General features: G+C 50.6%; 8 protein-coding genes across 8 annotated transcripts; 5 read left to right on the top strand and 3 right to left on the bottom strand.

The window, feature by feature from the left end:
• Positions 1-2,256: 2,256 nt before the first annotated feature.
• Positions 2,257-3,558, top strand: KD926_007036 (arsenic resistance protein; the record flags this gene model as incomplete). Its single annotated transcript, XM_053100709.1, has 4 exons — positions 2,257-2,506; positions 2,555-2,697; positions 2,758-2,844; positions 2,905-3,558. The coding sequence occupies 4 exons, from the start codon at positions 2,257-2,259 to the stop codon at positions 3,556-3,558; spliced, it is 1,134 nt and encodes a 377-aa protein (XP_052960716.1).
• Positions 3,559-3,640: 82 nt separating this feature from the next.
• Positions 3,641-4,457, bottom strand: KD926_007035 (bZIP transcription factor; the record flags this gene model as incomplete). The annotated part of the gene is made up of 2 exons (XM_053100698.1): positions 3,641-4,378; positions 4,434-4,457. The coding sequence occupies 2 exons, from the start codon at positions 4,455-4,457 to the stop codon at positions 3,641-3,643; spliced, it is 762 nt and encodes a 253-aa protein (XP_052960715.1).
• A 1,713-nt stretch (positions 4,458-6,170) lies between these two features.
• KD926_007034 (uncharacterized protein) lies at positions 6,171-7,047 on the top strand (the record flags this gene model as incomplete). Its single annotated transcript, XM_053100687.1, has 3 exons — positions 6,171-6,729; positions 6,794-6,875; positions 6,933-7,047. 3 exons carry the CDS (start codon positions 6,171-6,173, stop codon positions 7,045-7,047), a joined length of 756 nt encoding a protein of 251 aa, XP_052960714.1.
• A 690-nt stretch (positions 7,048-7,737) lies between these two features.
• KD926_007033 (putative C6 transcription factor) lies at positions 7,738-10,866 on the top strand (the record flags this gene model as incomplete). Its single annotated transcript, XM_053100676.1, has 1 exon — positions 7,738-10,866. One exon carries the CDS (start codon positions 7,738-7,740, stop codon positions 10,864-10,866), a length of 3,129 nt encoding a protein of 1,042 aa, XP_052960713.1.
• A 1,869-nt stretch (positions 10,867-12,735) lies between these two features.
• KD926_007032 (putative vacuolar sorting receptor (Mrl1)) lies at positions 12,736-14,284 on the bottom strand (the record flags this gene model as incomplete). Its single annotated transcript, XM_053100665.1, has 4 exons — positions 12,736-12,900; positions 13,361-13,487; positions 13,545-13,832; positions 13,911-14,284. 4 exons carry the CDS (start codon positions 14,282-14,284, stop codon positions 12,736-12,738), a joined length of 954 nt encoding a protein of 317 aa, XP_052960712.1.
• Positions 14,285-14,801: 517 nt separating this feature from the next.
• On the top strand, positions 14,802-16,427 carry erg24B (c-14 sterol reductase; the record flags this gene model as incomplete). The annotated part of the gene is made up of 3 exons (XM_053100654.1): positions 14,802-14,887; positions 14,953-15,257; positions 15,319-16,427. 3 exons carry the CDS (start codon positions 14,802-14,804, stop codon positions 16,425-16,427), a joined length of 1,500 nt encoding a protein of 499 aa, XP_052960711.1.
• Positions 16,428-16,696: 269 nt separating this feature from the next.
• Positions 16,697-18,447, bottom strand: KD926_007030 (tRNA-specific adenosine deaminase; the record flags this gene model as incomplete). The annotated part of the gene is made up of 3 exons (XM_053100644.1): positions 16,697-18,092; positions 18,154-18,196; positions 18,249-18,447. The coding sequence occupies 3 exons, from the start codon at positions 18,445-18,447 to the stop codon at positions 16,697-16,699; spliced, it is 1,638 nt and encodes a 545-aa protein (XP_052960710.1).
• Positions 18,448-18,658: 211 nt separating this feature from the next.
• Positions 18,659-21,616, top strand: KD926_007029 (splicing factor 3B; the record flags this gene model as incomplete). The annotated part of the gene is made up of 5 exons (XM_053100632.1): positions 18,659-18,901; positions 19,563-19,620; positions 20,027-20,229; positions 20,291-20,563; positions 20,987-21,616. The coding sequence occupies 5 exons, from the start codon at positions 18,659-18,661 to the stop codon at positions 21,614-21,616; spliced, it is 1,407 nt and encodes a 468-aa protein (XP_052960709.1).
• Positions 21,617-23,033: the final 1,417 nt, after the last annotated feature.

Here is a 23,033-nt window from a genome sequence, read left to right as displayed (position 1 = left end):
GGGTCGCTCGGGAATATTTGGGCTGCAAGGAGCGGGCTCCTTCTCCTTCATTTCGGCATGGCGACACGGGCGGGTTCAAATTTCCCCCTCAAAGCATGACGGAGTAATTGGAAGCGCTGAGGCAGGCAATGGTGGATAGACAGTGGCACGGAGTGCTCTCCGTCCGTCGGCATCGGGTGGAGGTCTGCAGATCGGCGTTGATATTGCCTAGATCATCCAAGCCCTTCGGCGGCTTCTCTACTTCTTGGTCTTCGGTCTTACTCTGTGGGGTGGTCTACGAGCCGCTAGAAATCCTTTCGCGAAGCTCGGGATTAAAGAAAAGCATCGGTTCCGTTCGTGGAGTTTGCGGTTTTGAACAGAAGTGCCACTGCTCTTTCCCCGGATCCGTGTGCCAATGACTATGTCCTATAAGCTAGGTTCCTTCTTGCCACGATACCTGCAGACTTCAGCAACTTACTGCACGCAGAAGGAACTATGAAGACAGCGCTTCATGTTCGGCGATGCCGGGAATGGTCCGAATAATTTGGGGTTGTGGGGAACCTCCGCGGGGCGACTGTGAAGTAATATGAAGTTTTACTCCGGAGTACGTAGTGTCTGACTTGCTGCATTCGCGAGATTTCTCCCAGTTGTATGATTAGTGGGCTTTGGTAATTGCGCCTCGGCAATAATATTATGTAGTGGTCATATTCAATCCCGTGGCCTGACTATAAAATCGGGAAGCAATGTACAGAAAGTATCGGGGAGAAGCATATCCAAGAGACAACCCCCACACTATCCTCCCACAGAGTAAATTAATAAAAACTAACTAATAAATACCTCACTCCCCGGCTTTCTCTGATTGTTTTCCTCACACCAACCAGCCGCTAGCCCCAGATCCGGTGCTCGCCCGCCCACCGCACCGACCCCCATACTCCGTAGACTAGATACTACTCCATCTTTTCTCCGCGGGGAACTACGTCACTTCTTCGTTTCGGCCTGGGCTTGGCACCGCACGATCCAAATCTTGGTGTATCAACACCGTACTGTCTTCGACCGTCCTCGGGAATTTTCTTTCATTGCCATCTTCTCATTGCTCCTACGGACCGATCCCGGTAATACTAGTCACGTATTTAACGAACTAAGATAGATGGGTCTTTGTCCCTTTCAGTTTCCGCCCGTCTCCAGTCTCCATACTCCTCTACTGACCGGATTCTGGAGTATGTACTACGCACTTGTGGGGTAAAAAAATTAAAACAATTGAAAAGTTAAGCTGAATTTGGCACATAGAGGGTAGTACTCGGTCAAAAAAAATCTATGGACCCGAGGGTCCTCTTCATCGTTAACAGCTCTTGTTTACTGCCGATGATTAGCCGTAGAGAAGGAAGGTCTGTAGTTTTCACTTTTGATTCTGGATTGCTCGGTGTCTTCTACTCTATTCTTTTGCCGGCTTTATTTCTCATCGGCTCTTCGTGCTTCTCGGCTTTTGTTTCTAATTTTCATTTATTTTCCTCTCTCATAATCTCTTGCTAGCAGCCTAGTGCGTTTATCCATACTGTCGTCACTCGGTTTCAATAGTCTCCCCCTCCGGTCTCTGTCAACTGTGATTAGAACATTGCAGAAGGGCTAGGATCCAGAAGATGATGGACTATCTACCATCTAGGGAGCAAAAAGACGTTCCATTTACTAACTACACTGCAGTTAGTAGATATGGGATGGTGTTTCAACAACATTGTCGAACCGCTGGCCTATGTGCCCTCTGGGGAGCAGAATGAACTTTCATTTCTTGTTGTTTCTCTTGTCCCAGTATATCTCCCGCTTTGAGGGATGTGCGTACAAAATCGTGTTGCCCTGACAGGCCATTTTTAATAGTTGTCTTTACCGTGCAGCGCATTTCTGTACGTTTGAGGGCATACTACTCGGCGAGCCAGGGTCGAAACCATAGACGCATGCTTGCTAACTGGATTAAATACGAACGGCACTGGAATAATCTATTGAGTCTATTGAAGTCGGTTTCAAGATTATTATTATGGGACCTGGTCGCACTGTGTATACTTGGTACCTCGATGTAGGGCGTAACACGTGATCGGTGATATGTCACTGTTCAAACTCTGATTGGCTGAGCAGAGCAAATGTCCAGAGGTGGCTAAGGTATCTATAAACCATTGTCTCTTAGATGTAATCCAAATCTGCTGTACTTTTCTGCAGTATTCTTCTTACTGGTGCCGCAATAACCTTTATTATTTGTGGTTTCCTGTCGCATCCTTACCTTGGTACTCAATGTCCCAAGAAAAAGATTCTCCAACCGATCCAGAAACCGGCTGCACCACGACAGAATGCCAATGCGATAGTCTCGATGCAGAATATGAGGGACCAACCTCGGCCTTCAAGAAACTGGCCATCCTTGACCGTTTTCTCGCCCTTTGGATCTTCCTTGCCATGGCGGTTGGGATCATTCTGGGAAACTTCGTGCCGAATACAAGCAGAGCATTAGAAAAGGGGAAATTCGTGGGCGTTTCGGTGCCCATAGGTGAGTATATCATTACTGGCTCAAGATATTTCGCTGAAGCAATATCAGCCATCGGTTTGCTCGTTATGATGTATCCGATCCTATGCAAGGTCCGGTACGAAACTTTGCATCGGTCTCTCAGGGAACGGGCACTTTGGATCCAGATTGGGTTCAGTATCGTTGTGAACTGGGTCGTAGCTCCTTTTTTCATGGTGAACTCTTACAATAAGACCCTGGACCATGAGTATTCCTTGACTGACAAATAGCTCTAGCTTGGTTTAGCTTGGGCGTTTCTCCCTGATGAAAGAGGGCTCCGCGAGGGACTTATTCTGGTAGGAATCGCGCGATGCATTGCTATGGTTAGTGTGGTCCCTTCTTCAAGGACATCCTTCGTATATAACAGGCTAACAAAACCCCAGGTCCTAGTTTGGATGGGACTCGCCGGCGGGGATGGCGAATACTGCGCGATTCTAGTCGCTGTCAACTCGATCCTGCAGATGGTTCTGTTCGCACCAATGGCAATATTCTTCATTCGAGTGATCGGTGGCTCTGACGATGGTTTGAGCATTGACTATTCCTTGGCTGCAAAGAGCGTCGGGGTGTTTCTCGGGATACCGCTAGGTGCGGCGATTGTCACTCGGTTCGCACTGCGACTTCTGCTTGGCAGGGAGTGGTACGATCGACACTTCCTAAAATGGATTGGACCTCTATCACTCATCGGTCTCCTGTTCACCATTTTGGTCCTTTTCGCTTCGCAGGGAAGGCAAGTTGTGCACCAGATCGTGTCCGTGATCCGGGTAGCTGCCCCGCTGATCGTATACTTCGCGGTTATCTTCATGGTCACTCTGGCCGTGACGCGACGCTGTGGCTTCGGATATAAACTATCGTGCACCCAAAGTTTTACTGCGGCTAGTAACAACTTTGAGCTGGCGATAGCGATGGCGATATCGACATTTGGTGTAGATAGCGATCAAGCTTTGGCCGCGACGGTTGGGCCCTTGATCGAAGTTCCTGTGCTTCTGGGCCTAGTATATTTAGTCAAGTGGCTTGCGAGGAGGCAAACATGGACCTAGCAGACCCCTCGTAGTGCCTGACTAAAGACTCAAAGAAAGAGGTGGATTGATAGATATCGGATCAATTCAAGACAGACCCATCTCAGTTGTTGCTGATTTCATCCAATACTTGAAACAAAATTTGGTTTTGGACTCTGCATCCTTCGTCGGTTGTAAGACCCTTGGAGAAGCCAGACCATAGCTTTCTTCGAATCTCGACGACATCCACGCCGCGCGTGTTGTACTGGTTGATTAGCTCCTCGGCAATCGCACAGAGCGTAGTATTGAGAATATCTTCGTTAGTGGGCCAGGATTTCTCGTTTTCGGCAGGAGCGCAGCCGCAGATGGTCTGGTCTTGATATGCCGGTTTCTCGAATCTTTCAGCAAAACCAGTCAGGTGAGTTGCTTTCAAAAACTCCGAATCGCCCTCAGATAGATATTGTTCAGGGAGCCTCCCCGGCTGCGCATCGACGATATCTCGCTCGCTCTGTGATGATGCTCCCAAACGTGCGGTGATTACTGCTTCTTGGTGCTTTGAATCAAACCCGGCCTCAACTGGCCGAATTGGAGATATGGCAACTTTCTCCGTCATGACCGGATTACTGCCTGCACGCAAATAGCTATCAATTTCGCTTGATGCTAAACCCAAGTGGGCCAAGAGACGTCGTAATCTAGTATTTTCGGCCTCGAGTTTCTGGACCGCTAGCCGGTGCTCAATATCCTTGCGTCGAAGGTGCTCCTGAAATGATGCTAGCTTCTGCTCCAAGTCACGAATATGCTCTTGCTTCTTCGCCCGACTCTTTCGTTGGTTCTCGCGCACTCGCTCACGACGGTCGATTTTCTGGACAATCAACAGTTAGTCATTACCACAGCCACGAAACAACCATGAGTATAACCTTTGCGGGATTTTCAGGGCCCATTTCTAAATCCAGGTCAAGAGGATCAAGAATCAAGCAAGATCAAGGTTGGTTGGTTGGTTGTATTTTACGGCCGCAAGATCAAGGGAGAGCCCAGCCTTTGCAAGGATAAGATGAGTCAGCACATATGTCACGTGGTAAGTTAACTAGTTAGTTATAGGGAATTGCTAAGGACACCCCAACTTTTTACTAACGGCACCCGGGAATTGTGACGAACTGACCAAGGCTTACTATATAGAGCGATGCGCATACCAAGTCGAAGACTTGGTATTCTGGTCTTTTTAGTAGCTCAGTTGGTAACTGTCCTACTAAACGGTCTTGGCGGGTAGAAGCGCACCTACTCACTGCCAAGCCCGTGACAGGAATTGCTAAGGACACCACGGTTTTTTGCTAGTTAGTTAACGGCACCAGGGAATTGCTAAGGACACTCCCACTTTTGCTAGAGACACTCTTAATTAACTATGTAATACCAGTGATTATGTAATATAATTATCAGCTGATCTGTATCTGAAATACTATAGCAACAGCATTCTTACGTTGTTTTCTTCTTCCTACCTACTACTGCCCTCAAAGCAATGGAACCCCCAGTTGAACAAGCTTTTGATAACAGAGAGCTTCTTATAGCTTCTGTTCGTCAGCATGCTTTATCACAGGGCTATGCTACAGGGGATATGCTTATCGTCTTTGAAAGGATTTCGCAAGCTTTACAAGCCCAGCATACAACGCTACAATACGAGTTTTCAAGAGACCAAATTGAAAGGCCAGTAGTACCATTATATCAACTTTATACTAACATAATGACTAGGGCCTCTCGATATTCGATTCAACGAATCAGTGAGCAAGTTTCGAAGGCTAAAAGAGCTACAAGTCTTGCACCTTTACCCCCGTGTACGAATACATTCACAAGGACGATGGGCCTCCCTTGTGCACACCGGATTTCTAGTCTGTTGAAGAGTAATGAAGCTATTCCACTGACTGATATCCACCCGTTTTGGAAGACTGGACTTTGTGAGGTTCAATCGGAATACCTTCCACTCTTAGAGCCTCTCATGCCTTTACCTAGGCCTAAGAAACGGAAGGTAGATCAATTAGAGAAAAATGAAGAGGGAAAAGAGGTTGAAGCTATACAAAAGCGAAAGAAGGCACCGTCAAAGTGCACTGCATGTGGAAAAATGGGGCATACACGGAGGTCATGTAAATAAAACTGAATTTCGGATACAGATCAGCTGATATTTATATTATACAATCACTGGTATTACATAATTAGGAGCGTCTCTAACTAGCAAAAGTGGGAGTGTCCTTAGCAATTCCCGGCTGGGCCCAGGCAGGGCGTGTAAGACAAAGGGTGTAGACTACACCGTGTACTCCGGATTCATATCTCTGGTTTAGCAACAATTCTCAGTATCAGGCTACCCCTCAGTGACTGTCAAGTGTCAACAGCTTCAGAGCAGGTGGAGTTGGTCTCAGATCCGCCGGGAAGATCCATGGAGCCCTCAGCCGCCATGCCGTAATCGAACCACCGCAGCTGCAAGACGTCACTAGCCGTCAATTACTGAGGTATGCGATCGCTCCCTTAAACCCCGTCTCTTCTTCTGCTTCTTCGCACACTCTCGATCTTGGCGCTAACCCTCAACTCCTTAGCAAACCTGTCCTCTCGGCAGCTGCGTACACCAAACATTGCCCGCCCGCAGTTCGTTCTGAATCGAGCACCCCGTCATGGTCTCCACGCGACACCATCCGCGCGATTTCCCGCCTCCCTCGAGCGCAAGATCGTCGTCGCCCCCCTCGTCGCCGTCCGCCGGCGCCAATGGGAATGGGAACGGGAAAAAATGGATGCATACGCCCTCCGCGGCCGTGACCCTTTGGCTCCTGGTCTCGGTACCCTTGGTCGTCTGGGACTCCAGTTACGTTCTGTTGCGCCCGCACAGCATGCCGGGGAACAAGCTACATTCGCCAATCTGGACCCCGTATGCGCTTTACGGCACCATCGATTATATCTACGGTTTGCCGGCTTTCAACGCTCGGAATGGCTTTACCGCCGCGCAGACCGTCCTGAACGTCATCGAGACCATCGCCTACATCTACTACCTCGTGACGGTGTATAGACATGGAACTACGGCAACCGCCGGCGGCCGCGCATCGCAGCGCAAAACGAAAAAGGGGCTGTTGTGGCTGCTGAAGGAAGAAAAGGTGCTTCCGGGGCGCACGGGAGCGAATGCGCTTCTGATCGCGTACAGCGCGTCGGTGATGACACTCGGCAAGACTCTTCTGTATTGTAAGTCCGGGAAGGTTATGGGTCAATTAGCGTCGCATTCACGGCTAATGATGAGGGGATGTAGGGTTGAATGAATTCTTCTCGGGCTTCGAGAATATTGGACATAACGATGCCGTCACCTTGATCTTCCTGTGGATTATCCCCAAGTAAGCGCCCTGCTCTCCCCTGTCCCTTCTGAGGTCAACAATTAACAATTTTGGCAGTGGACTATGGATTGTATTCCCCGCCTATAACCTCCATGTCCTTGGTGAGGAGATTGTATCCTCGCTGGATGGACTAGCGCCGCGCCAGCGACCGGGACGGCCGAAGTCATCATAGAAGGTCTTGGGTAGGAAGAATTGGGTAGAATATAAGGTGTGGCTTACTTGACACATCTAACTGAATTTAGCAGGCTTGGTATAACCGATCATGAAATAGGGAACTGTGTTAATACTTAGCCTTGATCGGGGTGGACTGCGACGTGGGAGGAATACGAGCTGGGGAGGCGAATGGACAGTCCAGGCTATACGAAGTCTATTATGATATATCGGATACCATATAATTATAGGTAGTAATCTAATATACCATCTGTCTATATACTTTAAATTGGAAGAGTCAATTACTCGAGACGCCCCAAATGTCATGACATCAGCGACCTCGAGTCCGCCCTGCAGCCTACATTCGAGGGCACCAACGCCGGCAATTATAAGGTCCTGAACCTACCAAAAAGCTCCACTAAGATTCCAAGCAGACTTCCGACAGGTCCCCAGTGAACAATTAAATTCATCGAGAGAAGAGAAACACTAGGGGTCATCGACGGTTCGTCCAATGACGTCGCTGCTGAACAACCCCGGAATTGCGACGACGTTGATTTGGCTCGAAGGGAATTCAAATCGCTTCCATACACCTTCCACAGGACATTGCTGTCTTCTGCTACAGCGGCCGATTTCATTTCGAGCCGAGGGACTCACACACGGACTGGTGAACAAGTGAACTGCATGTCGAGCGCGGAGAAGCTCGCAAGTAATAATGAGCGACGCCAAGCCTTCCCCATACCCACCAGATTCGACCGCCTCATCCCGCGATTTCGTGTCGTCTCTCTCCCCAGAGCAGCTGCCCCAAGCGCACCACGCCTGGTCCTTCCCCCTCTCCCCCGTCCCCATCCTACCGAACGATGACCCCGGCCTCGATTTTGGGGTACCCGCGCCCGGCCTGATGCCTCCCGAGTCCGACGAATCCCCCCTGGCCTCCTCCGTGGGAATGGCCCTGGGCCATGACGATGCCGGCCTCCCCGACGACCTCGACACCCAGAGTCGCGCCAGCTCGCCCGACCCCGGCAGCATTCCCACCGCTGGCGACTCCGGCTTTCATCTCCCTGAGGATGATGGCCAGGACCGTCCGCGGGAGGAGGATGGGAGGGATGACCCCGCAGCGAGCGACGAGCAGAAGAACGACAATGACAATGACAATGACAATGACAACGACAACGAAGCCGGAAAGCCCGCCTGGAGTGAGTTGAAGACGAAGGCTGGCAAGGAGCGAAAACGCCTGCCGCTGGCGTGTATCGCGTGCCGACGGAAGAAGATTCGCTGCTCCGGTGAGAAGCCCGCGTGCAAGCATTGCTCTCGCTCGCGGATCCCATGCGTCTACAAGGTCACGACGAGGAAGGCTGCGCCGCGGACGGATTACATGGCCATGCTCGATAAGCGGCTGAAGAGGATGGAGGATCGCGTGATCAAAACGATCCCGAAGGAAGAGACGCGCGATATGGCGGCCATCGGCCGGTCGGTCGTCCGCCCGCCGCAGCCAGGACAGAATTCGAAGAACCAGAAAAAACGGTCGGCCGATGAGGCCTTTGCGGCGGAGATGGACGGATGGACTCGTGAAGATCGCCGAGCACCGCAGGACACATTCCCGATGCGTCGGGAAGGCAAACCGGTCGATAGCAGTAACAACCTGTTGACGGAAGGGTCCGAGTTTTTACCCTCGTTGGAGATCCAGGAACATCTGGCGGAAGTCTTCTTTGACTGCGTCTACGGACAATCCTATCTTCTTCTTCACAAACCCAGTTTCATGCGACGGTTGAAGGCGCGGACGGTCCCGCCAGCCTTGATCCTGGCCGTCTGCGCCGTATCGGCGCGCTTCTCAACCCATCCGCAGATCAACTCCGACCCGCCGTTTCTGCGCGGAGAGAATTGGGCAAATCCCGCCGCGGCCATCGCCATGAGTCGACACGATGAGCCCAACATTACCATCTTGACCGTCTTTCTCCTTCTAGGTCTCCATGAATTCGGAACCTGTCATGGCGGACGGAGTTGGTCATTCGGCGGTCAGGCTCTTCGAATGGCGTACGCTCTACAACTGCATCGAGAGCTTGAATACGATCCGCTAATGAGTCAAAATAATGCCAATGGATCACAACTCAGCTTCACCGATCGCGAGATTCGGAGGCGGACGATGTGGGCGTGCTTTTTGATGGACCGTTACAACTCATCCGGAAGTCAGCGACCACCCATCGGGAACGAAAGGTTCTTGCAGATCCAACTTCCCATGAAGGAACCTAACTTCCAGATGGAAATCCCGGGGCCCACTGAAGACTTGGATGGGAATGTCCCCAACCCCGTTCCCGAGGATGCTGGGCAGTTGTCGAACGCCAGAGAGAATATGGGCGTGTCGGCATACATCATTCGTGCCGTGGTTATATGGGGCCGCATCGTTGACTACCTCAACCTGGGAGGAAAGAGGAAAGATGTACACCCACTATGGTCTCCTGAGTCAGGGTATGCACACCTCAAACGACAGATCGACGGGTTTTCTGAAACCCTCCCGACTCACTTGGCATTCACATACGAGAATCTGCAGATCCACGCCGCCGACAGGATTGCCAACCAATTTCTTTTTCTGCATATAATCATGCACCAGAACATGCTATTCCTCAACCAATTCGCGATCCCCTTGTCACCGGGCGGACGGCCTCCTCGGGACATGCCCAAGGCATTTTTGAGCAGTGCCGGACGAGCAGCCGTGGAGGCGGCGCATCATATCTCTGTACTAATAGACCGGGCTTCTGCCTATCCTCTGACCGTTCCGTTTGCCGGATACTGCGCATACTCAGCCAGCACCGTTCATATCTGGGGGATCTTCTCCAAGAATGCGCAGCTGGAGGCTCGGTCAAAGGAGAATTTACGACATACGTATCGGTATTTGAACAAGATGAAGAAATACTGGGGAATGTTCCATTACATGGTAGAAAGTGCCAAGGACCGATATCGACAATTCGCAGATGCCGCCATTAAAGGCTCGGTGGCCACTCAAAATGGCGGTCAGATCACGCCGATGTTCCAGTATGGTGACTGGTTTGACAAATATCCTCACGGTGTCTCGAGGCAGCACTGGGAGGATCCCGAATCACAACGCCAGGATAAGAATGACGAGGCCGTGATGAGCCAAAAGCCCGACCTTCAGAGCGTCGAGGACTTCTTCGCCAGCCTTTCCCCCTCCCCACAGGCCAGCATGACGCGGCGAACGCATGCCAGGAAGAGCAGCAAGATGGACAGCGTTCCGGGTATGGATCAGGCAACTCCCACGCAGCCCATGATGGACATGAATATGGAGGGCGCTCCGGGGATGCTGGGCACGTCAGGATCCGGCTTCCCACAACCCGCCATGTTCAACCAGGGTCGCGGGCAACTATTCGGACAGTCGCCTTTCGATTTCCCCGTTCCAACCGACCAACTGCCCCAGCTAGATCGGCAGTTTGTATATGGCTCGTTTTCCGGCTTTGACCCGGCCACCACATCCTTTGTTCCGCCCGAGACCTCTGCCATGTCGGCCGTCAACGGTGCGAATCCGCCTCCTCACCCTCCTCCTGCTCCTCCGCAGGACAACACTGCCATCTTTGCGAGCCAACTGGACCCCAACGCCCCGTCAGGGACAGGTGAATACTATCAGCCAAGCGCCTGGTTCCTCCCCTTCAACCTAGACCCGGTCAGCGCCGGCGTCAGTCTCGACGCGCATCCGTCGCAGCCCGCAGGTCCCGGTCCCGGTCCCGGTTCCGTAGCAGCTCCGGGTATGGACTTCGGTGGCGCAGGGAATCTCCCTATGGGCGCATACGACCTCGGAATGGCCGGGGTACCTCGAGCGCCCAAATATGAATAAAACACGACTATGTGATGTACGGATCGGACCTCACGCGGGACTCACTTTACATTTTGCTCGCTTTTTTCGCCCTTCTTCTATATATTGCGTTTTTCTGTATTTGGCGAGGGTGCAGGATGGAATGGGATTGGTCTGGTGTGGTTTTCTGGAAAAGACGGAGTTTATCATTTTCGCGACAGTAGCGTTGTTACCTTGTCTTGTATGTACCCTTTACCTTACCTCTACCTCTTTGTATATTGTGTATATCCACTTCTTTCGTGCGTTCTGTCTCTAGTTGGGTTATATATGGTATACCGAATTACATATCTTTCTCCTTTCAGAATACTTAGATTCCAGAACAGAGCGAGGAAATCAACTAAATAGTAGAGCAGACCATTGACATATATTCACCAAGAGAGTCCCACTGTTCTGGACAGATCATGCGACAAATAGTCATGCCATATCCTCTGCAGACAACCCAAAAGGATGAGATGTAGTTACCTCCACAAAAACACCAACCCAACCCCTCCCAACATCAGCCATTCAGACACAAAAAGGATATATAGCACCGTCTTCTAGACACCCAGCCCAAAAACATGGGGATGAAAAGAATGCATCATCCGTGAATCGAACACGGGCCTCGTCGATGGCAACGACGAATTCTACCACTAGACCAATGATGCTAGTTGATATAAAAGTGTAACTACTTTGCATAGATTATCCACAACGCAACTGAAGCTAGAGCAACTATCCGGACAACTGACTGACCAAGATCTGGCAGTTGCTGAAGACCTTCTTGTCAGCATCAGTTGGCAGCGCCTTCAAACCCCGTTAGCGGCTTCCCGCGCGCGGGGGTTCATGCTGAATTTTGGATCTGGGAATGTGTAGAGAGAACCATACACCACCCACTGTCCCCTTCTTCATTCCTGGATATTTATTTCAATTTAAGAAAAGAGCAAGCCATCCACTTTATCCATACTACAGACCCCCACTCCGTCTACCTATACAAAGCACGGAGAGAAGACACAGACACAGACCCACCTCGCATCATGGACTCCAACATGAACATGAACATGCAACCCGCCACAAGTTCCACAACCAATCTCCGATAGCGACGACGCAGAGAGCTACAACGCAGACTGATCATCGCAGCGGTCGGCGTGGTCGTGATCGCGATAATTACGACTATACAGATAGAGCGACAGAGGGATCGTAGGGATAGGAAAGGAGGGAGAGAAGAAGAAGGAGAGGAAGGGAGGAGGAAGAGGCGAGGGGGAGAAGGAGGAGGGAGGATGACGAGGAGATAGAGGAAGAAGCGAGGCGTCGGCAGGATGTTCTGGCTAGGAGGAGGAGAGAAGAGGAGGCGGCGCGCCTTCGTGACGTTCAGATTAGAAGATGGAGAGAGGAGGTGGAGGAAGAGGAGATGTGGCTTCGAGATGCTCCTCCGGTGAGGAGGTTGCGGTTTGATTAACGGTTCTGTTCTGTTGTTCTCTTTTCTCTTTCTGGGGCTGGGGAGTTGTTTAGGGGGCTGCTCTTCTGGCGATGGGACATAGGGAGAAATAGGCAAGAGCTATTGCTTGTCTACTCTACGGAGTGCTATCGGCGTTATAATCTCAACTCACATACCATACTGCAGCTGCTCATCATAATACAGGCTACCCAAAATGAAGACAATCAGTCGAGTCAAATACATGACGCCCAAAACATAGAATAGAACCCGACGGACACCCAAGAGAACATAACTGAAAGAAAAAGAGAAAAAAAAAAAAAAAAAAAAAAAAAAAGAATTGACAAGCGAAACAGGTCTATCGAGGATGGGGTTTCAGAAAAGTAAGGAAAAAGAGATGCGCAGGGACTGATCCTGAGAAATGCCATAAATCCATCAACCCCTTAATCCTCCCATTGTTCGTCCAGCTGGTCTATTAGCCGGTTCTCGGCGTCTATGCTGGACCGTCGGCCACGATGCATACTGCCATTGCTGCGGTGGCTGAGCGCAGGGGATCGTCGGCAGCGGAAGAGGCGGCCTAGAGAGGAGACGAGGATGACGACCATGTCCTGGATTACGGATGGTGGTTAGCGGTGTCGTTATAAGCCTGGTTCATGGGGGAAAGCAAAAGACAGAAGAAGCAATAATGATGGGAAAATCAGCGCGAATGACTTGGTCATAGAACAAGACTCGCTCTTTCTCTCAATGTATGTGCTATTGAAATCAGCAGACGCAGTCCGCTGGTATATGACAGAAAACATGCCGAAATAACCAAGGTTAATCCCATGTTCAACGACATAGGTATACACAGACTCGCTTTATATACCCCAATCTATAGACGAATAAAGAAAGGAAATAAACGAAAAATCAAGCAACAGCAACCGACTTCCTCGATGTAATTGAGCTTTAGACCAGCCAAAGCAGGATTCAATCCATCCGCGAAATTGGTAACCGTGGGTTGCTATGTTCTTTGTAGGAAGCCCCATGGGCTCTGGAGCCATAAAACGGTATCAACGCCAATAGACTTACTTTAACAAAATCGAGCATCCCCGCCCAGAGGCTAAAGTTCGGACATTGTCGCCAGCCGCGCTGGTGCATGACCGTCCGCTGATAGGCGCAGCCACCGATGAGGTACGCAGCGACAGCAATCAGAGCACTGCAAGAGTTAGTCACCCGTGCATCATCCGTCAAAAGAAAAACAGTCCAGACTCACATCACACCGAAGATGCCGGCGGGTCCCAGACCCTCGCCGCCGTCGGTGCGGGCAATGCCACCACAGGCAGCAGCGCTCCGAACCTCGAAGAAATATGTGCAGTCATCCATAGTTCCGACGAAGGATGGAATCGCCTGCGATCCCTGAGCATCACGGTCACATAGGAAGGACATGATGGTGGACTTGTTGCGCGAGCCATTCCCGATGTATTCGCCCGCACATGGAGATCCCTCGGTGTAATTCAAGACCAGCTTGCGTCCGCGGAAGAAAGGCTCGTTTGCTTGTTGCCTAATGATCACCAGTCAGTTTCCTTCCACTCCGGCAAAACGGACACGTGTATCCGCCATGTTCCGGATGTGTACGCACCCTATCGAGTATATCTTGTCTTCCTTCGTGTAGTAGGCACTAATATTCTGCCATCGTTCGGGCTCAATCCCCACCACATTAGTGATGTTCTCCACCACCGGAGCGCAGACATTCAGCGTGAAATTTGCCGAGTAGTCGTGGCCTTTGGCGTGCCAGCTTTCTTCGCGGGTGGTTTTGCGAGACTTTTCGTGGTCGGAGCCGGACGGGGAAAGAGAGATAGCGTTCAGATCGTAGTAGAGACCGGAGGTTGGAGAGCGTGCGACGCAGGGAGAAAGAGCATCTTTCGATCCGGACTCTGAAGCTGCGTAGACCGACGAAATGGGGGCTGAGAGCAAGTATAGAAGGCTAAGAATTGAAGAGGTCGGCGACTTCATGTTGGCGGGATGAACCCCAGCGATGCGCCAGGAGCGATGAGCGACGATAACAATAAGATAACAGGGGCTGGAAGGAGAGCCGGGACGGTGTGGAGACGGTAAATGACAAAGAATTGGAAGGTCCAAAGAGAGAAAAGAAAGAAAGAAAGACGGCGGTAAGGAGTAAGGACCGATAGGATAAGATGGAGGGAAGAAGGAGGCCGAGGAGGAGGTGATGCAACGTAATCAAACCTCCCTCTCTCTACCACCTCCTCCGAACTGCTTGTGAAAATCCGCGGACCCCGTCGGCTGTGGCGCATCCGATCTCAGCTCAGCGCGCGCACCTGGCGATTTTCTGTTCCTGTCGCTCTTTATAATCCTCGCTTTGGTCGAGACAGCTCTCGTCTATTGCCTCCTGGAGCATTGTCTCATCCCTCCCACTTGATCTGCGGCACGCCTGCGACAGCTTTTGCGTCACCGTCGAACCTCTCCGCCAATCGCTTTCAGATCCCACAAACACCGGAGTATCCAGTCGAAAATGGGGTCCAAGAAAGATTCAAAATCCAAAATCAAGGTTCCTGTTCAGCCGGTCCCTGAGAAACGCGGTTACGAGTTTGCTGGCCCGTACGTGCTTTGCCCACTTTTTAGATCCTCGAGTCCCAAAAACTAGAGAGCTGACGATGATTTAGAATCGGCGCGTTTGGAATTGTATTCGGTCTTCCAGTCCTCATCTACAGCTTCACCTTCCTGTGTAACGATGTCTCCGGCTGTCCTGCCCCGTCGCTGCTCCACCCCTCCACCCTGACTCTCGATCAATTGAAGAAAGAAGTGAACTGGCCAGAGGAGGGGCTCAGTGCGTTCTTTGACGCCCAAGTGACGCTGTGGGTGCTGAGCTACTATCTCCTCAGCCTGCTTCTCTATGTCTTCTTGCCTGGTCAGGAGATGGACGGCACGGTGCTGGCCTGTGGCGGAAGACTCCGATACAAGTTCAATGGTGGGTGCTTTCCTCAATGTGGTCTTTTATGAGAGTTTATCTGACCGAATCTTTCAAATAGCTTTCAACTCCGCCGTCACGATTCTTTCCGGATGCGCCCTCGGTACTTACGTGTATGGAGCCGACTTTGTCGTTTGGACATTCCTCTGGGACAATTACTTGCAGGTAATCACTGCGAATCTGGCGATCAGCAGCGCTCTTGCTCTTTTCGTTTATGCGAAAAGCTTCACGGTGCCGGCGCCCGGTCAGCTCAACCCCGAACTCAGGCAATTGGCCCCGGGCGGCCACACAGGCAACGTGCTGTATGATTTCTTTATCGGTCGTGAGCTGAACCCGCGAGTTCGACTGCCGCTCCCATTTGTCAGCGAAGCGTCGCGTACCATCGATATCAAGTCCTGGTTTGAAATGCGGCCCGGATTGCTAGGATGGATCATCATGAACTTGTCCAACATTGCTCGTCAGTACCGGACCTATGGCTACGTCACCGACTCGATCGTGATCTCCACGTTCTTCCAGGCATTCTACGTCCTAGATGGCCTGTACATGGAACCGGCGCTCCTGACCACTATGGACATCATCATGGATGGGTTTGGCTACATGCTCTCATTTGGTGATATTGTCTGGGTTCCCTTCATCTACAACTTCCAGACCCGATACCTGGCGATGTTCCCCTTCCAATTGGGCGCCAAGGGAATCTTGCTTGTGCTGAGCGTGACCGCCGCAGGCTACATTATCTTCCGCGGTGCCAACAACCAGAAGAATCGCTTCCGCACCGACCCGACCGACCCTCGCGTGAGCCACATCAAGTATATCAAGACTGCCAGCGGATCTAAACTGATGACTTCGGGATGGTGGGGCTATGCGCGCCATATCAACTACCTGGGTGACTGGGCCATGTCGTGGTCGTACTCGCTGCCTACCGGGATCGCGGGCTTTACCGTCATCGAGAGCATCGATGCCGCTACTGGAGACGTTCATAAACAGGCGGTGCAGACCCCTGAGACCCGTGGTTGGGGAATGATTTTCACCTACTTCTTCTTGATCTATTTCGGAGTGCTGCTCATTCACCGGGAGAGACGCGATGAGGAGAAGTGCAAGAGGAAGTATGGTGCTGATTGGGACCGGTATACGTCTCTGGTTCGAAGTCGCATTATCCCCGGCATTTACTAATCGGCGAAACTCTTGGTTTTCTCTGGATTGTCTTCGACACCAATACTCATGGTGACTTATCTTGTTTAATATTTTTTGATGAGAAATTCCGTACTTAATCTTTAACATTAGCAGTACATATCAACCTGAAACTTGTTGATATTGAATTGACTCTTTAACTCTTTAAGCACAAGAAGTAGATGGGTATATTATATGATTTTCACTAGCTAACTCGTAGCATGCAATGTAGCCATTAGCTCATCCAGCATTGATATATCCTCTGCACGACTTCATCGTTTTCGCTTCTTTGGATCAACCAAAACATCCAATCCCCAACCCGCATCGTCTGCATTGGATACCCAACCCCCCAGGACCCTCTTCGCCTCCTGTATCGCCAACTTTCGCGCCGTGATGGCCGCCGTCTCCGCAGCGGGAGTCTTTTTGAACTCTCGATACGTAGCGGCCTCAACAATCCCCGTCGGGACAGGTAGCGCCTCTAACCTCCCCTCTTGCTTGCTCGCATTGCCTTCTTCATTAACGGCTTCCGGATAGGAAACCCGGACAATCTCCCTCCAACTCCCCCATAACTTTGCACGGGACAGTGCTGACGCCCCGCGAGCCAGGGGCGCCGAGGCCTTATTCCCCTGCTTCACTCCATTGATGATATTCTCGTACAGACCCGTCTTGGACCCCCGAAGAACGGGCAAGGATTTCACACTAGTATCTACAATCGCTGGCACTCCTGGACTGGAAATCGGAGTCGACGGTGCTGCCGTCCAAACCACCGAGATGATCCCGGGCTTGCGCTTCTCTTGCACTTCCACCTCTTCAGATGAGCCGATGCGGGCCTGAGTCTTCCCAAACTCCCATAGTGAATCGTACTTCTCATCCGGGATCGAGAGGACCTGAAACGGACGGAATTGATATCCAGATCTCTTCGAATCAGGTTCCTCCTCCTCACCATCATCAAGAGGCCAAAACCGACCCGTTAGATCCTTCAATCGTCCCTTCTCACTGAACGCTCGCTGGCAGCCAGCTTGGCTGATTTCCTTCTCGGGGAGAATCACACCAGCCAGGTAGGCCGACTCCGTGGGTGCAACGAGCAGGCTCGTCTCGAAGGATAGCAGCGATGAGATCTGTCTCAGAGCTAGCTTGTCTGAGCAGGATTTACTCAGGGTGGCGTCGGCGTCGGCGCGGGCGGGTTTGCGACGGACGATGCCTAGACGGGAGAAATGGCCTCGTCCGTCTAGGAGCGTGGGCTCCTGTTCTTGCTCTTGCCCCTGGGGATTGGAGTCCTTGTTTGGAGGATTGTTGATCTCCCAAGGCGTGGGGTCGTCTTGTGCGGCCATGCAGAGCTCCATGCTGGCGTCGCCGCAGGGAGCGCAGGTGCAATACATGTAAATTGTGATGTCGGGATGTAGTTCAAATGGGGGTTGGGGGGATGAGGATTGTTCAGGTGGGTGCTGCTGTCTGCGACGGAGATATGGGGATTTTGTTAATGAGATGGAGGGTCCTGTGCTCTCATCTGAGTGGTCTTGATGTCGTTCATTTGCTAGAACGCTGCGACATTCGGAGAGGAGCCAGTAGTTGAATGCGCGCAGGGCAAGAATCTCTGCGTGCCAGTCATGGAGCACGAGGCCCTTGCAATTGGGGACTTGGGAGGCAGAGAGACATTTTGCCCCGGAACTGGGATATGAGTTAGAAGGGATGCATTAGTTGAGTATTCGATCCGATGAAGGAAACTTACGTGACAGCCACGCAGGTCAGCTTTTCGGAGGATGTATTCTCGTCTATGGCATGGATTAGTCTGATATAGAACTTCAGAGAGTATGGACTTCCAACTAGGGTAGAATAGCCATACAAGCAGACAGTGCAAGGGATAATCACCTTTCACTATCACGATTCCGGACATGGGAATCCACTCCTTCGTCCCATCAGACCGCACCGTCGGCTTACTGCGACTAGGCAAGCCATCGAAACGGGCATGAACCAGGGACGCTACACGAGACGGCAATGATGAAACCAGATCTGGTTTCTCCATGAATGTCCACAACGTAGTCCAAATTGTACATCTACCATAGATCAATGTACATCCAGATCAAAGCCAGATTTTCTTATATACCCGTCGATCCATGTCACGTGATGCTCCCCCCGACTCAACCCAATCGGAACTTCAACCATCCACATCCTCTTAACACTCAATTAGCCTCCTCTTCACCGAAACCACCAGATCCGAATCCACACCATTAATCATGGCCGACAAATTGCGCACGCTTCAGAACCTCGAGGCCATGCAGGCTCGCTACGTCGGAACCGGCCACGCCGACACCACGAAGTACGAATGGACCTCGAACATCGTTCGCGACAGCTACGCCTCGTATATCGGACATCCGCCGATGCTATCGTACATGGCTGTGGGCATGGGCGAGCCCAAGGAGAAGGTTCGCGCGGCGATGATTGAGAAGATGGTGCGAGGCGCGGGAAACCCGCCGGAGGTGAGTTCTTCTCTTGTGTCTTCGTTCTGGTCTTGTTCTTTAAGCGCGAGATGGCTAATATTTGTGCTTGTTGATCAGACGCAAGAATAAGGGACGCTGATGCCGGATGACTATGTCTTTTATCTTTACGACGAGGCTACGATCGCATTCACTGGGGCGTAAACGATAACAATAGTCGCATCAAGACGAGACACACCCACCTACTATACTCATCATACGTGAACGGGCCTCGTTTTTTTTCACATCTGTCGATGGAATGGTCTCTTGATATAGACATACTAGTCGAACTTGGTGCTCCGGAAATACTACATGATGCTAGTCGCAGGTAGTACCCACAATTTCGTGAACATTCGACTGATGACGACTGGGGATGTTGGTCGATGGGGGAGATCTTCACACTTGCGACTGGAGGAGAAGCCTCAGTGGTGGGCTGTATTTAACTGATACTTAATATCTCTAATGGGATGGGATTATATGAATCTCGTGAGCCGATGCACATTTGGTACTTAGCATCAGAATGGAACCAGATTTAACGATATACTACAGTTGCTCAATATCTTTCTATAGCACTAACTTTGGCACCAACCTTATTTCTATTGAACAGGCTGTCCTGAATAAGCATACTGGATTCATTGATAGCTATCTGATGGGCATCCCGTAGGAATCCTCCGGTAACGAAGCTGCAGGTTCCACAAGTAGCTTTGTTCTTATTAAACAAGGTTAGAGAAGTACTTATGGGACATATCAATACCGAAGAAGTCAGTCAAACGCTTTGCTAGTATTAAATTCGTAAAGAGGGTATTCCATGGAATAAAGAAATATTCAGTGAAACAAAAGATTACTCTGTAAAAATAAATAACATCCCTCGAAAGAACATGCTTTCCTATGACATTGGCATTGGCGATCTCTTTGTTGACCAGTCTGTATAAATAGGGTTATATTCCCTATAGATAGATTCATCATCGTCTTCATCATCATCGTCTTCACTCAACTCAATCGCATCTCTTCTACTACCGTGTGTCCTCTGTCCATCCAACACCAAAGGAAATAGACCATCGCGCTTATTCACCTTCACCCAATCCTCCGATTGTTATTGAAAAAAAATCCCCATCACGCTACTTTTAGATCTCCCCAATGAGCTCCTCTATGACATCGCTGGCTTGCTCGAATACGCCGATGACGCTAGTGCCTTCTCACGGAGCTGCCATTTTCTCTATTCTCTCATCAATGACACCCTAGTTGCGCGCTACGCCAAGGGCCTCGAGCAAGAGGCCATTGAATATGCACTGGAAATCGGCGACCATGTTCTCATGGAAAGTCTCATCAACGTAGGCGTGGATCCTCTGGCTGGCTTGGGAGGAAAGGAATCGCAAGAAGTTGATTTATAAGGCTGCAGGAGCTGGCCACACGGAGCTGGTCCGGCTTTTACTTGACCGCGAGATTAACGGTGTTTATGATGCTTGGTTCCTTGAAATGCCGCCTACACATGCCCTTCTACATGAACATTGGGAGACAGCGAGACTACTAATGTCTTATGGGGCAGATCCCGATTACAAGATCGAGCCCTACGAGTGGAGCCAAACCGCTCTCGCCACTATGGCGCACCGAGGATCCCTGGAAGGCCTGCGATTTCTAGTCGAGAATACGAAGTCGACTCTAGAGGTGCGCGGTCCCCATGGCAGAACCCTCTTGCGAGTGCCGCTTATTCTGGGCATTTGGATATTGTAAAATATCTATTCTATGCAGGGGCAGACCATCGGACAAGGGATGATCATGGGCTGAGCGCCCTGTTCCATGCGGCAGCTAGAAATGATGAGGGCGCCTTTCTGTTTCTGTTAGAAAAGGAGGAAGAGCCTGACTTCTTCAATGAACAACTAGATCTGGATTCTTTGGCCCACGTAGCCTCGGGAGGAAATGTCCAGACTACGAAATTATTGCTAGATAGGGTCAACATCCCGGCGAAAATTGCGTCTTCTAGTTATAAACTGGGGCCGCTTATGTTTGCTTGTGCAGCGGCGGGATGCGATTCTTCTGTTCAACTCTTACTGGACGCAGGCTGTGATCCTACGGAGACATGAGAGCTAGGGGAAGGATTCTCCCTGGAAGACAACTCTCCCCTGCGGCAGGCAGCTGCGAGAGGCCATGAAAGTATCGTTCGGCGATTTTTACATTGCAGATGCATTCGAGCCAGGAAGGACACTGCTCGGCGTGGCCGTTGGAGGTTATCACCCTCGGGTGAAGGAATTGACGGAGCTCCTCCTGGAACTTGGTGCCAATGTGGACGCCACGGATAGCAAATCTGGAGAAACGGCATTGGTGCATGCCGTAAAGATTGGCAACTGCGACGCTGTCGATATCCTGCTTAATCACGGCGCCGACCTCCTTTTCAGAATCAACAAGTCGGAAGCCAGTGAGACGCCTCTGCATCAGGCCTTGGTCTCGCAGAGGAGTAGCTGCCTCCGAATTATACTAAAGGCAGTAGAAGCCAGGGGGCTACAGTGGGATATCAGTCCTGCCCTGCGTGAAGTTCGACAGTATAAGGACCGTCCAGATCCGATGGACAGGGAATTGTTGGGGCCTTTTCTGAATGACAGCGCTGAAGCTATTTTGAGCGGCGATATTGCACTGACTGGCAACACGAGCCCTGAGTGCGCTCGATTAGTGAAGTATCTGGTGCAGCACTATTGTCGGGTGAAGTATCCATGTCCCTTGTAGATCTGGACCACCGGTAGGGTTCGAAGCCAGTCAAGCGATCTGGGCTGCAGGAATTTTTTCACGGTTATTCAGTTATATTCAATTGGATCGATCTAAAATTAACACTATCATGGGAATGAATGTAGAACAAAGAGGTCTTACAGCAGGATGCTTGGTATATTGTAGAAAACGAAAAGCTGGATAGAGGCGCATTTTCTTAATCATATTTTGGCTTTTTCTGTATTATTCAAATTATGTTGAAGGTTTAACATAGAGATGTCAGTGTGGCCGAGTGGTTAAGGCGATAGACTAGAATGGATCATCATCTATCTCATCTATTGGGTTCGCCCGCACAGGTTCGAGTCCTGTCGCTGACGACGTTTCTTTTTTCTTTTTGGCCTATTCCTTCGATCCGGGGTAGGTTTTTTTTTTTTTTTTTTTCTTTTTCTTTTTTGCTCTCCTTACATGTGAATTGATATAAGCTTGTCACATCCAATTGTGTCTTCCTATAGCTTATGAAACTTTTCAGCTAACAGTAGACCATCTTTGCACACTGACCGGAGAGATATCAAAGTATCATCATACCCCAAAAAATATAGTGCGTATGTGTATACTATTCCTGCTCAACTTTCCGTCTCGACTAAGTCAATACAACATGAAATCCCTGTCAAATATTCCGGGTAAATGGAAGGGTTGCAATGTGCGGGAGGTACTCATAGTAGATGTGGCCTTCGCCTGGATAGTCCTAATAACCATGCTGACATGGACTCTTGAATCAACATACCGCAACAACTACGTAAGCGAATAATAAGATATCAGATGACGATTGGAGTTTGAGATCCGACTCGGAACAGACCAGAATTGCATCGCACCTAAATGGGATGGGATCGCATATCACCCCAGTATTAGCCTTCGCCTCGAAGTGAAATAACACCTTTGATCCGCGAGGCTTGCGTGCAACCATGCATATAGCTCAATCGGTCAAACAAAGCTCATCCATTATGCCCACTGTTCAATCCAATTCTTCCCACTGCGCTACCACGAAAACCTATCGCGTCCATTCACACGGCAACCGGGGAAACAGCCCTGGCAGCCGGGAAGAAAAAGTACCTCAGCAACACTCTACCTGAGCGGAAATCCATCCATCATCGACTCTTCTAGATGTCGAGAGGTCAGTTCGCACTTCCCTCGTCGAGAATCCCGCAACCGACCCAGATGAAACCTCGCGCAGGTCCAGACCCGTGACGTCAAGAGGCTGTCCGACGCGGGAATTGATATATCATATACTCAAACGGTGAACTCCCTCTCTCACCGTGTCCCCCGAGTCCAGCCGTGAAACCCCAGCTAATCCATATTGGTAGTTTGAGGCCACCCCAAAGCGGCTAGCAGAACAGCTGACCATTTCTGTATGCATTGTCAGCAGGTCAGGTGGGTCTCG

Source organism: Aspergillus affinis (genome assembly GCF_023601865.1).
Source record: "Aspergillus affinis strain CMG 70 chromosome Unknown NODE_3_length_628324_cov_86_750800, whole genome shotgun sequence".
NCBI lineage: Eukaryota > Fungi > Ascomycota > Eurotiomycetes > Eurotiales > Aspergillaceae > Aspergillus > Aspergillus affinis.
The sequence above is the reverse complement of the archived record's forward strand: the minus strand, read 5'-3'. Positions and strand labels throughout refer to the sequence as shown.